General features: G+C 38.1%; 1 protein-coding gene across 1 annotated transcript in view; it reads left to right on the top strand.

Annotated features, from left to right (window-relative positions):
- LOC129569507 (voltage-dependent T-type calcium channel subunit alpha-1G) overlaps positions 1–12,442 on the top strand; it is a 53,502-nt gene that overhangs the window by 8,792 nt on the left and 32,268 nt on the right. Inside the window, exons 3-5 of the mRNA XM_055448361.1 lie at positions 872–1,823; positions 2,123–2,354; positions 6,894–7,065. Of these exons, the coding sequence (XP_055304336.1) occupies positions 1,107–1,823; positions 2,123–2,354; positions 6,894–7,065 (1,121 nt within the window). The 5' untranslated portion in view covers positions 872–1,106. The remainder of the gene's footprint in view (positions 1–871; positions 1,824–2,122; positions 2,355–6,893; positions 7,066–12,442) is intronic.

Genomic DNA, 12,442 nt, shown 5'->3' with positions numbered 1-12,442 from the left:
GAGAGAGAGAGAGAGAGAGAGAGAGAGAGAGAGAGAGAGAGAGAGAGTGAGTGAGAGTGGGGCCAAGTAAACGATACAAAACACGAACACGAGACATTATCTTATTCTCTCGTCAAAGAAAGCGAGTACAACGAACACAGCACTACAACAATTTTTGGTTGTTCTTTAATTGATATAAAGTGAGCGACCTTTAAAAAACTTGTAAATTTGATGCTAAGAATCGACTCAACGCAAACGCACCCTTCCTCTTTCCCTGCGTGTATGTGTTTGTTAATGTTATACAAAGCGGTGACTTGCAAAGCAAATCGTTCAACTTTACGATATGATAAGAGATAATGAAAGCGTTCCATCGTCTTGCTATTTTATATATTCAGATTTAGAATCTGTTTATATTGTGGGCACAGCAATAGCAATAGCAACGGCCACAATCAAATCGAATGGGTCGGGTCGGGCAGAGGTGGATTTTACGGCAAATGCCGTAAATCGTAATGGTTGAAAAATGGTAAAATGGGTTGATACTAATAATGATGATGGGATCCATCTAATCGGTTTTGAGTTGTTGTTGCGATACGTACTTTGTACGCGTATAACGTCAATATGTTGTTTGATTTGATCAAAGCGATGAAAACATGAGTCAAATGACTGTGATTTAGCTGAGAGAACACAAAGTCTGGTTGCTTTTATGCGTACGACCCCCATTCACTTAATTTTACACCTAGATCGTCAAACAGACATCTATCTATATAATCTACATATATAACCGACACCCAAACTATACACTAATGCTAGCTGAGAGCGGAGATTTTATTTCGAATTTACCTATTTTATTTTATATCTTTCTATTAAATTGAACTTTTCCCATTTTTTGCAGTAAATTACACAAAAATACCACCCAAACACCCAAAGAATCATCGCAAATCAAATAAGGGGAAATAGAGAGTGAAAATTTAACAACAAAAACGAAGCTATAAATTAAGGCGAGGGAATAGAGCGAGCGAACGGAATTGACCGTGGAAAGGCGGTGAAGTGCGAGCGCGCATATGCTATTAAAAACAATAATGAAATCAGGAGTGACAGTGCAAAAATGATTTATCTATTGAACGACGATGGAACCAAGTAGATCGATCAATCATGAGACCGAAGCAAGCAGTAGTACAGCCATTAATTGTAATAACACGTCGATAATACAAAATCCAAGCATAAGATATGACTTGAGAAAGCCACAGTCATCAACAGTGTCTGCTGCGGCAGCGGCAAATGTGCTGTTGCATTCATCGTCGTCGCGATGTGATAACAATGGATATGGTGGTGGCAGCAGTGGCGGTGGTGGTGGTGGTAGTAGTAGTAGTAGAGGTAAAAGTGGCGACCAAAGCACTTTTCACACATTGCATTACGACAATTCAAACGATATAATCATAACGAATAGAAAAATGCACACAGCGAATTTAAATCGATCGAGGCGAGCCAGCCAAACAGCACGAGGTGGTGGCGGTGGTCGACTGCATCATGGCAGTGATTCGTATAGCTCGAAATCGTCCAGATCATCGTACAGTTCAACGTGTTCAGCAAGCTCATGCGACGGCAGCGAAACCAGTTCAAATTCATCGGGTGAACCAAATTTACCATACCCGGGCTTTCCTGAGCTCTCCCTCAACTATCTCACACAAGATATGCGACCTAGAAACTGGTGTTTGCTACTCATTACAAATCCATGGTTCGAACGTGTTTCAATTTTAGTCATTTTATTCAATTGTGTAACGTTAGGCATGTACCAGCCATGCGTTGACGATGAATGTGTTACAAATCGCTGCAAAATACTCCAGGTAAATAGAATGTGTCCATACCATAGCCGCATCGCCATTTATTTACACATATAATTAGGCCATCATTCGTCTAGAACATTTCTCATTTTGGTTTCTGTCTCGTTTAGACAGAGTGAAACGATGATGGCGACGAAAAAAAAAATGAAATCGATGGCTTGTATCGAAAGTCAGACCCATAAATAGATGTGTAAATAAATGGCTAAAGCGAAAATATCAACAAAATATAAATCTTTTTCCAAATCAATAATTCTTTTTCTCTCTTTCTCTACCGCCCTCTTCCTCTGTGTATCTTGTTACAGATATTCGATGACATTATATTTGCGTTTTTCTCCTTGGAAATGAGCATAAAAATGGTTGCGATGGGAGTCTATGGCAAAAATACCTATCTGGCCGATTCGTGGAATCGTTTGGATTTTTTCATCGTGCTGTCGGGCGCACTTGAGTACTGTTTGAACATGGAGAATTTAAATTTGACAGCGATCCGAACAATACGTGTTTTGCGTCCATTACGAGCCATAAATCGAATACCAAGTAAATAATACCGATTTTTTTTGTTCATCTTGCTATCTCTCTTTCATTACTTTTTACTCCTGTACTCCTATGCTCGTGTTGTGGTGGTGGTGAAGGTGGCGATAATACACGTAAAAACTTCATTATCAACGCGTGCAAATCATTAAACATTTTTTGTGTAGTTGTATCATTGTGACAAATCTTGCTTTGGTTTCTCTTGTGTGTATGTCTCCATTTTCATCATCATGTTAGTTCCATTGAGATATCACCGTTTAATCAGTAGGATGTTCATGCGACTGCGGGAGCAGGATTAAAATGTGGCCAATGAATGGTGTAGCGTAGCAAGCACACAAAAATCACCTTAACTCAACTCGACTCGACTTGACAGCAGGGAAAGTAAATTACACAATGTACAACTGAGTACAAATACTCTCTCTCTTTTTTTGTCGTTTACGTGTAACATCTCTTCGCAAACGTGAACCGAAAAGACTGGCGGGTTATTTGGTCTGATACTCTTCGATTTTTGATTTACTATCCGATGAACCGAAAATATCTCGTCGAATGGCCACCACATAGTAGTCGGTGAAACAAAGCGAACCGTGCAAAAACTTGAACGAAAATATATCTCATTCTCTCTGGTTTGAACGAACACAACATGAATGATGTGAAAAAGTGAGGGTCGTGACAACAACAAAGAGGCGAAGAGAGTGAGTGAATAAGAGCGAGAGATAAAGCGAGAGGGCAGCTCTTCGGCCGTCATTAATCCACTCAACCGAATATTGATTTGGGTTAAATTAATAGGATACTCGATATCTATCTAATATACTCACGATAGCCACATTTTATGTCGGTTCGACTCTTTGGCAGGCTGTGAGCACACAGAGCACATACCAAACCATGTACAGCACAACAGAGGACAGCAAAGCACAGTGTGCTTCTCTTGTCTGTGCTACTGCCACTGTTCGATGTACACAATTTACTCAACCAAAATGAACGATTATCGTTGCTTTTGATGCGAATCAATGTACCATATCGAGTCATTTTCGTCGAATGGCTTTGTTTTTCTTTTGCATTGTGAGCTTCAAATTTGTCTTTCTTTCGGGCAATTTTATTCTTTGTTTTGTGGAATGTTTTTTTTCTCGTTCTGTGTTCACTGTCGTCCTTGGTGTGTTCGATTCCGGTCCCGTTTGATGTGAATTACGTGAAAATTCGATTCGAATTAGATGGCAAAACATATTTGCAGTAGGAATTTTCGGTAAAAGCCAATGAGTGGGTAGGCACATTCGAGAGCATAACGTGTTGCTGTGTGTGTGTTAGCCGTAAAAAGCGTGTCAACGCAAAATTCGATTGGAAAATCTGTTTATTCTGGGAGTGTGTGTGTGTGTGTGTGTGAGCAAGTTCACTCATAACTAGAGCAAATAGCATTATCTCCTTTTATCCTTATCTCGTGGCATTTTATGTCTTTGCATTCTGATCCCCACGAGATCCCAATTCGCATTGGATTTCAAATCGTATATTGTTCTCTGGCTGTGGCGCGACGCATGCAACGCTGTATTTTAATTTTCGGTTTTTGTTCGATTTATCGAAGCATCTAATTCAGGCCAGTATATTTCCACTCTGATTTCCCTTGCCATCATAATGGAATCGCTCACTCGTTCATTCGTTTGTTCGCGAGCTCACTCTCCCTATCTCCAACACCTCATCCCGTATTAAAGTGCAATTACTTCAATTCAATCTGACTGCGAGTACATTATATACGCCTCATTCATTTATGTATTTCAATGTTAGCTAGAGGATTCATCAGCATTCTTCCTCATCGACACAACAAAAAAAAGAGCATCCGAATCCAAATATGAACATTGAAAATATCTTTTGGTGGCAATTCCATAGAATTTCTGTATTATTGATATGTTTTTTTCAGAAACCGCTATTCACATGTGACCGTGTTCGTGCGCCCATGAGCTCTTGCTCATTTCATTCATCCACTCGCTTCACCTCTTCACACATTCTCGATATGTGTGAGTGCAGAATTTTGGGCAATCTTTCATCTTAAAGTAGCACCATCAATTTTCTAACGAGATGGAGAGAACACAAGATAATATCCACGCGTAAAATATTTACTCATTGGCCTTTAAACGAGAGACAGAGAAATGCCTCAAGTATTTTATGCACGCAGCTCAAAGGGATAAAACGCGTGAATGGGAATGTTTTTTGACATGCGTATGGCTGGCGCGCGAGCGAGCGATCGATGTTTGTTTTCTCGTGTGGCACGATTTGTACATACTCAATTGAAGCGTGTGGTTGCGGCCTCTCCATTCCATTCCATTTTCCCGTTTTTTGTGTATGTGTATTCATTTGAATCATATGAGCAATTCACAAACTCAACGTCGAACGATGGTGGCAACGGTGACGAAGAGGATGTAGATTGAAATGAATGTGTCAGTTATCTGTTTGGATAATGTAATTTTGGGAAAATATGTCGAAAGGAATCATAAAAGCGAACATTCGCATGAAAGCTTTCCGCTTAGGAGAGATTTTGTTTGATATCATCATGTTGTTGTTGTTGTGTGTGCTTTTTTTTTCTCTTGGTGCGATTGGTCCCGCATAGCTCGTTTGCATTGTATGAAATACCTCCCTACCTATAATGATGGCCACTGGAATGAACAAACCAACAACAACAACAACAACAACATCGAAAAATTGAAGACAAAACACACAACTTAGAAAACCATCGAAAAGTCGCATATGTTCCCTCTGCCCCATATATCCATAGCATTTCGCCAAAAATTCGAGAAGAAAAAACAAAAATAGAAATAAAATATACGTTTCACTGCAAAATCAAACCAATCAGTCTTGTGTAGATTTTGTGTGCTAGAAAGCGAAAATTTCCGCACACTTTTGCCACTTTTGTGTGGCAGGTACATAGTAGGAACCATTTCGTTATTTCGTTGGATAAAACATATTTCAATATCGTTTTCCCTTATCTCATCCAATCAACGGTGAAAAAAAGGGAAAAGAGTACACACAACACACGAAACGAAACGAAACACAAGCCAGAGCACACATTTCAACCATGTTTCGATGCTCAAGAATCTCTTTCCAAATTCACATCAGAGTATTAAACACATACATATAATCAAGGGCAGATTGCAAATGCTTCAAACATAAAAACAAGCACGAAAAACGCATATATACACTCACCTGATCTCGTTCCGAAGTATATATATGCATGTGTGTGTGTCTCAAGCCGGGAGAGAATGAAAAAGGGCCCATGAAAAACGAAATATGACGAATAAAAATCAAGGGAATAAAAAGAAAAAGTCTGCTACCAGCCAGGGAGAGTATTTGTGTGGCACATTTCTAACATCGAGACATTTAATGTTTCATATTCAAGAGAGCAATACACATCCTATACATGAGGTGGTGGTTGTTGTCGTTGCGCACATGCTATATCGCCTGATCGTTTATCTCTCGTTTACGTCGCTCGCCTCTGAATGAGAGAGAGTCTGCTTGAGATTTCACTCGTTTGATGTTTTATACATGCAATTGATTCAGGTATTCCCAGCGAATTTCAAATCAATATTGTTCAAACAAACAACTTAAACTCTGTGGGATATCCCTCTTCCTTCTCTTCTTTTACAATCCTCTCTTACATACACAAATACACTCACACAACGGTGTCGATGATAACATAGTGGCAGCAGCAGCAGTGGCGGTAGCCTCGAATTGATTTTTCCTCTTTCATGTTGTATTCTCAAGCCAAGCGATTTGGATATTATTGAATGGATCCCAATTCGAGGGGACGGGGTTAAGCCAATGCGTTGGCACAACGAAACAAAACTTCCAGCAATAATTAAATTATGAATCATTTTATGTTCTCAGCATGCAATCGGTCGAGTTGGTTTAAGCTGAACTAAGCATCGTGCACTGAATAGAAAACGATGGGAGAAAGCGAACAAAACTTTTTACAAGTAGCTTTCATTTCGTTCATTTCTTTTTCTCTCTAACTTCGCTTTTAATATGATTGAGAGACATTTAAAAGTTATGCGTCTGTATACGATAGCAGTAACGAAAATTGTCATAAAATTTCTTATCTCGATATCATGGCTGATGTCTGCCTTTCTTTTTCGCTTCGCATTTCCATTAGGATTACTTTTATTTTTTTGGGGGCTTTTTTCGGTTGCGCTTCTTATGTTTGTGCATTGCAGTTTGTTGTGCACGTTGACGCTTATGAGCTTTGTGTGCTGCTGACGACGACAATGACGTGTGTTTGACGCTTATTCTCCTTTCATCTTTTTGTTCGTGTCAAACACATACACAATATTTCAGTCGCCTTTCTGATAATTCCACACACACTTTCCCTTTATTTCTTTTCTGTGTTTCCATATATCGTTCATTTTTTTCTCACCCCCCCCCCCCCTCTCTCTTATCTTATCGTCGTGCTGTGCAATTTTACGCCAAGTTTCTTTTTCTTCGCTTTGGCGTGTGCGTTCTGCTTAACCATATAAACACTGGAACTTCACATAAAAAAATAAAAATCAAACATTTTACACTTCAAAGGTATGAGAATACTGGTGATGCTGTTGCTGGATACGTTACCCATGTTGGGAAATGTGTTGCTGCTGTGCTTTTTTGTATTCTTCATATTTGGTATCGTCGGCGTACAACTGTGGGAAGGCATTCTACGACAACGGTGCGTGCTTCAGTTGCCGGATCATGTGGCAGCTCCCAAGTAAGTCCATCCATTTCAATTTCCATTCACTGTCTGCGACCAGTTTGAAACTTTATGTGGAATAACATAATCATCACAAAAACAAATATAAAATTACCGAAAAAACAACAACAATAAGAAAAACTGTACAAATTATACAACAGCATTTACGATTCTTTTACGTTCAGTTCATACATTCACAATTTTATTTATCTATTTATATGCTAGACTATTATACTTAAACACATATAGGACATAGGACAGTATCTATACTATTCAATAGAAACCATTTACATCAATTTATTTCCATATAATAAAAAAACAAACCAAATATCAACCAAAAACCAATATATAGCCAAAATTTGCTCGCAATCTCGTCTCGTTGATAATTTCGCGCCAATTTTTCATTCGCTCATTTCAACAATTCATTATTCTTCACACACACACACAGTCACATACATTTATTTCGTTTGTGTCTCGTTTTATTCTCTCTCTCCCACACTGTCAGTGCTATTTTCTTAAGACTCATTCCATATAAATACTTCATTTTTTTTTTCATTGTTTCGTCTCGTCCCGTTCATTCGTTCATTCATTTTTTTTTGTCATGCATTCCATAACGAACAAATTTTTGCAGAAAACATCAAACCAATTGACTTTTTAACCATTCCGAACTTACACCATTGAGTTCAGTTCACCAAACGAGTTCAAAAACTTCATCATTGTATAATAAAATATTAGCATTCTATTTTATCTTTCGCATACATAAATATAACCCATCATGCATTTCTATATGATGTGCAAATTTGCTATATACCTTTCACTAAACCCACACCACCCTGGTTGTTCGTTCCCATCGTGCATCCATTCACTTCGATTCATATCAAAAATTCGTATGATTTCCAAATGAAAACTTTCCTCAGAAACCGAGCTCTTTGTTTGTCTGTGCAGTTTTGAAACGAACAAATATGTTGGTGGTATTCGTATATTTTGGTCTCGTCGTTGGCATTCTATTGCTCATTCTCCTCTACATCTGGAGCGGTGGCTTTCATCGACACAATTCATTTCGCCATTTGCAAAAATGGCAAATGTGAGCGTCAGAGAGGGATTGCCCTGTTGAATTCGCAAATGCTAAGAGCTTTGTGCTCATTCTGCTGCTTTTTCTCTCTCTTTTCTCCCTTGTCTTCTTCATTTTGTGCATTTAAGTTGTTTACCTTTTTCCAGAAAAAAAAAGAAATGCTATTTTAAGAGCTTTTGCATTATGCGAGCCAAACAAATCTCAAGCTTAGACCGTCTACGTGGAACAGTTCACAGTGAGTGTGTATGTGTGTATCCGTTGCGCTCTCGCACAGCGGAGCTCATCAACGATATAAATGGATGAAATTCTCATTCTGCACGAACAATTAAGACAAACAGAAAATAAATCAAATTTTGGAATATGCTTAGCGTTTACTCTTTCATTTTTCGCTTCTTCTTTTTCGGCAATGATGGCATTCAAACAGGTCTTTTCATTCACAATCCAAATTGACTTCTGAAATGAAATTAGTTTGTCTCTTGCTCTCGGTTGAGGCTCTTTTGTTACCTCTGCGGAGACTCCTCCGCATCCCCCAAAGTAAAAACAAAGTTTTCTTGTTTTTTCCTCTTCGTTCCAATTTTCATTTGCCTGCGACTTCATTTTCTCTCCCTCTCGCATCCAGTTCAGAAGAATATTTCGAAATGTAGTTATCATCATCATTCAGTTAATTTATACACGTTGGTTTTTTTCGCTCGTTCGCGCTACAAACACACACACACACACTTGGCTTCGGGTGGTTGCAAAAAAGCAGCGGGCGACGGTCAGAAAGGGAGCGATAATGAAAGAGAATAGTCATCTAGAGCGATAGACAAAGAGTCAAAGGGGAAGAAGACGATGGCAAATATCAAGGTTGTAGTAAATTAGAAAATTAGGGAAATGGTCAGCGATGGTGTATGTGCGTGAGCTTGGGGCAAGAGAGCGCATTCTATTGACGTTATTTTTATATGTTGGTGGCGGTGGCAGCAACAGCAACAGCAGCAGCACCAACTGTTGACGACGGCGCGAAGCGTAAAAGGGATAATGGTGGTAATGTTAACGGAGCGGAAGTGATTTAGCACAATTTCAGCTGAACATTTCAGTGATTTAAATGACTTGGCACATTTTCCCATGAATTCAGAGGTCTGACGGCCGTCGGTTGATTTGGCCATTTGCACGAAAAAAACGAAGAGAAACGAGCGCCTAATTGGAAAATCTCACCGAAAAAAAAGAAGGAAAGTCGGTCGTTCTGTTCTCTTTCTCTCTTTCCGATTCGCCACATTCAGAATGTGGTTGATGGTCATGGTGTGCAAAAGATTGGCTTAGCAGTGGATCCATTGACGACGACGACGACAGCATAAAATGTACAATGAAAAGTCAAAATCTCATTTCACAGCAACCTTTTGACACCTTCAACCAGAGAAATGCATCATGTGCCTCAACGCTCTCACCGATCTTCCATTGCTGTTGTTCTGATAAAATAGGTTTCGCGCACGCTCACGTACTAAATGGATGCATGACGAAAAGGAAGGAAAAAAGCGATGAAATTTCCATCCACACACAAATGGATGATTTTAGTTCAGCGATGTACCCACGATTTGAACAGAAAAAAAATAACCCAGGTAAAGCACACCTAATCCAAAGTTCATTTATCACATTCATAATACGCAAACAAATCAAAAACTTATGTGTCTCCTGCGTATATTTACTGTTGACATTCGCGTCATTTTCCAACTTCGGTAGTCGCTGTTGTAGTTGTCGTAGTCGTCATAGCCCATACTTCGTTCACTTTCTACCCGCACGGCATCAGAAAGTAACGATTACAATGCGCGACATATGAATTATGCGTCGCTCGGTTATAATTTTGTTTGGCTGCGTGTATGGCCCCAAAAGAAATGTGTTCTTTTTACATATTTTCGGTTTCATCGTTGTGGAAACGGTTACCGTTCATCTAAACAGAAATGCAATCGAAACCCGTCACCTCCTTCCACCTTCTCCCCCGGTTCACCACCTACACAAACGTAAATACACACCGCAGTTCGACTGACATATTAAAATATATGTAAATAAATCATAAATTACAATTTGAATGTAGGTAAACGTTCTTTTTGTGGCTGGTTCTGTGTTATTTCCTCTGCGTGGATCGTGCTCTCTTTTTTTATTTCGTTTCATTCCATTCGTTTTGTTTGTCGGGGAGTTTTCGTTGCACGTTCCATAATTTATACGACAATAAGAATTCATTTGTAACAAATTAACGAAAATGAAAATTAGAAAAGTTTTTCACTGAAGTTTTTCATGGCCATTTTGGGTAGAAAGGCCGATTTTATCAGCGCCCGGCTAACAAGAAAACTCTCCTGTCCAATATGCCAATTCATAATACACAGACACCACTCGAATATTTTATTAGAATTGTAATTCATTCCGTTGAAATTTCCATACATAAACACAAATAAAAGAGCATCAATTAATTTCCCCACCAGCTAAACATTAACCATTCTACACACAGTACAAAGTACATACGCATACAAACATTGTAGCCCGCTCGAATGAAATCCACTACTACTGTAACCACCACCACTATCAAATTAACTTAATAATGATGTTGAAAACAATAGATTTTGGGTAGTTTTGATACATGCAATAGAAATGCGAATCGTTAATTAAAGTTGTACGTATCCAATAACCGATGTAGTATACGTTTATGTGGAAGTTTTTGTTCCATACATTCCAAACTAGATGTACGATGTCGATATATTCCCTCTCACTCTTGCTCTGTATGTATCGATGTCGATACGCTCACCCAGCCTTTTGGTTTCATTGTTCGTGTTCCATCATTTTGTACGATGTTTCATTTATGGAAATTTTTACAAGACAAAAGCATTCCACCATTCATTTCGTTTTCTTTTTCTCTCGTAGTCATAGGTTTAGGCAGTTTGCAATGTTTTTTTCTTGTATCCTGGGTGAAAATTTATCACGAGAGTTTGCCCCTGTTATTATATGATTCGGTAACTAAAGCCCAACTGATATTTACTGATACAAGTATTGGTTAGTGATGTTTAGCCCCATAGAAGATAATTAAATGTTAAATTATAGAAGCCTGGAAATAAGCATCCCCACCTACCGAAACACCCATAAACTATGGGCCATAGTGATGATGTTCAAACATTATATATTTGGCATTATGTTCAGTGTAGAATAGTTATGGCTCACCTCCGTGATTTTAAATTCAGAGAAACGAAAACAACACACAACCTCGTATACCACTGACTCTCGATTATAATTTATTGATGTGAAGGTCAAAAACAGTAAGTTTTTTTTCCCCCATTTCGAGTGAGCGAATGAAATGGAACAAAAAAACCAACACTCATTCATCATTTGAAAATTATAAAAAATTTTGAACGTCTCTTTCCCCCATTCTGTCGACTGGATTATATAAAAGACGAAAGGTTTCGTTTCAAAATTACAGTGCACAATCAGCAAAACCGTCAGAAACTACAATATATCGACTTTCATTTGGCCTTTCAATCAATCTGTCGCTTCGCATATTGATTTTTCTCCGATCGCTTTTTTTTACTTCATTGTTGTTCTTGCGTTTGCTTTATTCCAAAACACATTTTACCAGCGAAAGAACAGAAGCAACGTGAATTGTTGATATGAAACATTTTTGATTGAACTCCATGGATGAATTTTCAGTTTGGTTCGCTTGTTTTCTTCTTCTTTTTTTATGGAATGACGTTTTCTTCAAATATACAAATAAATCGAAACAGAATTTTGGTTTTCTTGTTCGTTTCATTTTTTTTTTTGGAAACATTTAATCAATAAATTACGCTTTAGAGAGCTACTCTCAGAAACTAAATCTGAGCAACGAGAGCAGAGCTTGCAAATTGCTTCTTTTTTTTGCATTTTGAGCAGATGCTTTTCAATATGATGTAAATATTTATATATAACAACTCTCTCTCTCTTCTTCTATTTCGAACTTCTACTATTTTTGTTTGGCTTTTGTTTCGACTCTTTTTGTTCTTTTCAATGACGAAGAAATCGATTGCAGTTTTTATAGACATTTCAAGCCATTCGATGGCAATAAAAAATAACCATAAGCCATATAAATGACAATCAAGAAACTGGGCCGACAAAAATACACTCATCCGATATCATGTCGAGCATCTCGACTAGTCTTTGACCGGCAATGGTTTTTTTATTGCTAGCGTCTGATATGAAATGGAATGAACAAAAAAATATATTTTAAACAAATTTAGCCAATTTTTTTTTCTTCTGAAAACAACATTTTTGCCTATACTTTCAACTAAAAAAAAAACAATAAATAAAAAATAAGACACATGCAAAAGCTGT

Source organism: Sitodiplosis mosellana, unplaced genomic scaffold, assembly GCF_009176505.1.
Source record: "Sitodiplosis mosellana isolate CC-2019 unplaced genomic scaffold, AAFC_SMos_1.0 Smas_scaffold_38, whole genome shotgun sequence".
In the NCBI taxonomy this organism is placed as follows: Eukaryota; Metazoa; Arthropoda; class Insecta; order Diptera; family Cecidomyiidae; genus Sitodiplosis; species Sitodiplosis mosellana.
This window is presented reverse-complemented; position numbering and strand designations above follow the sequence as displayed.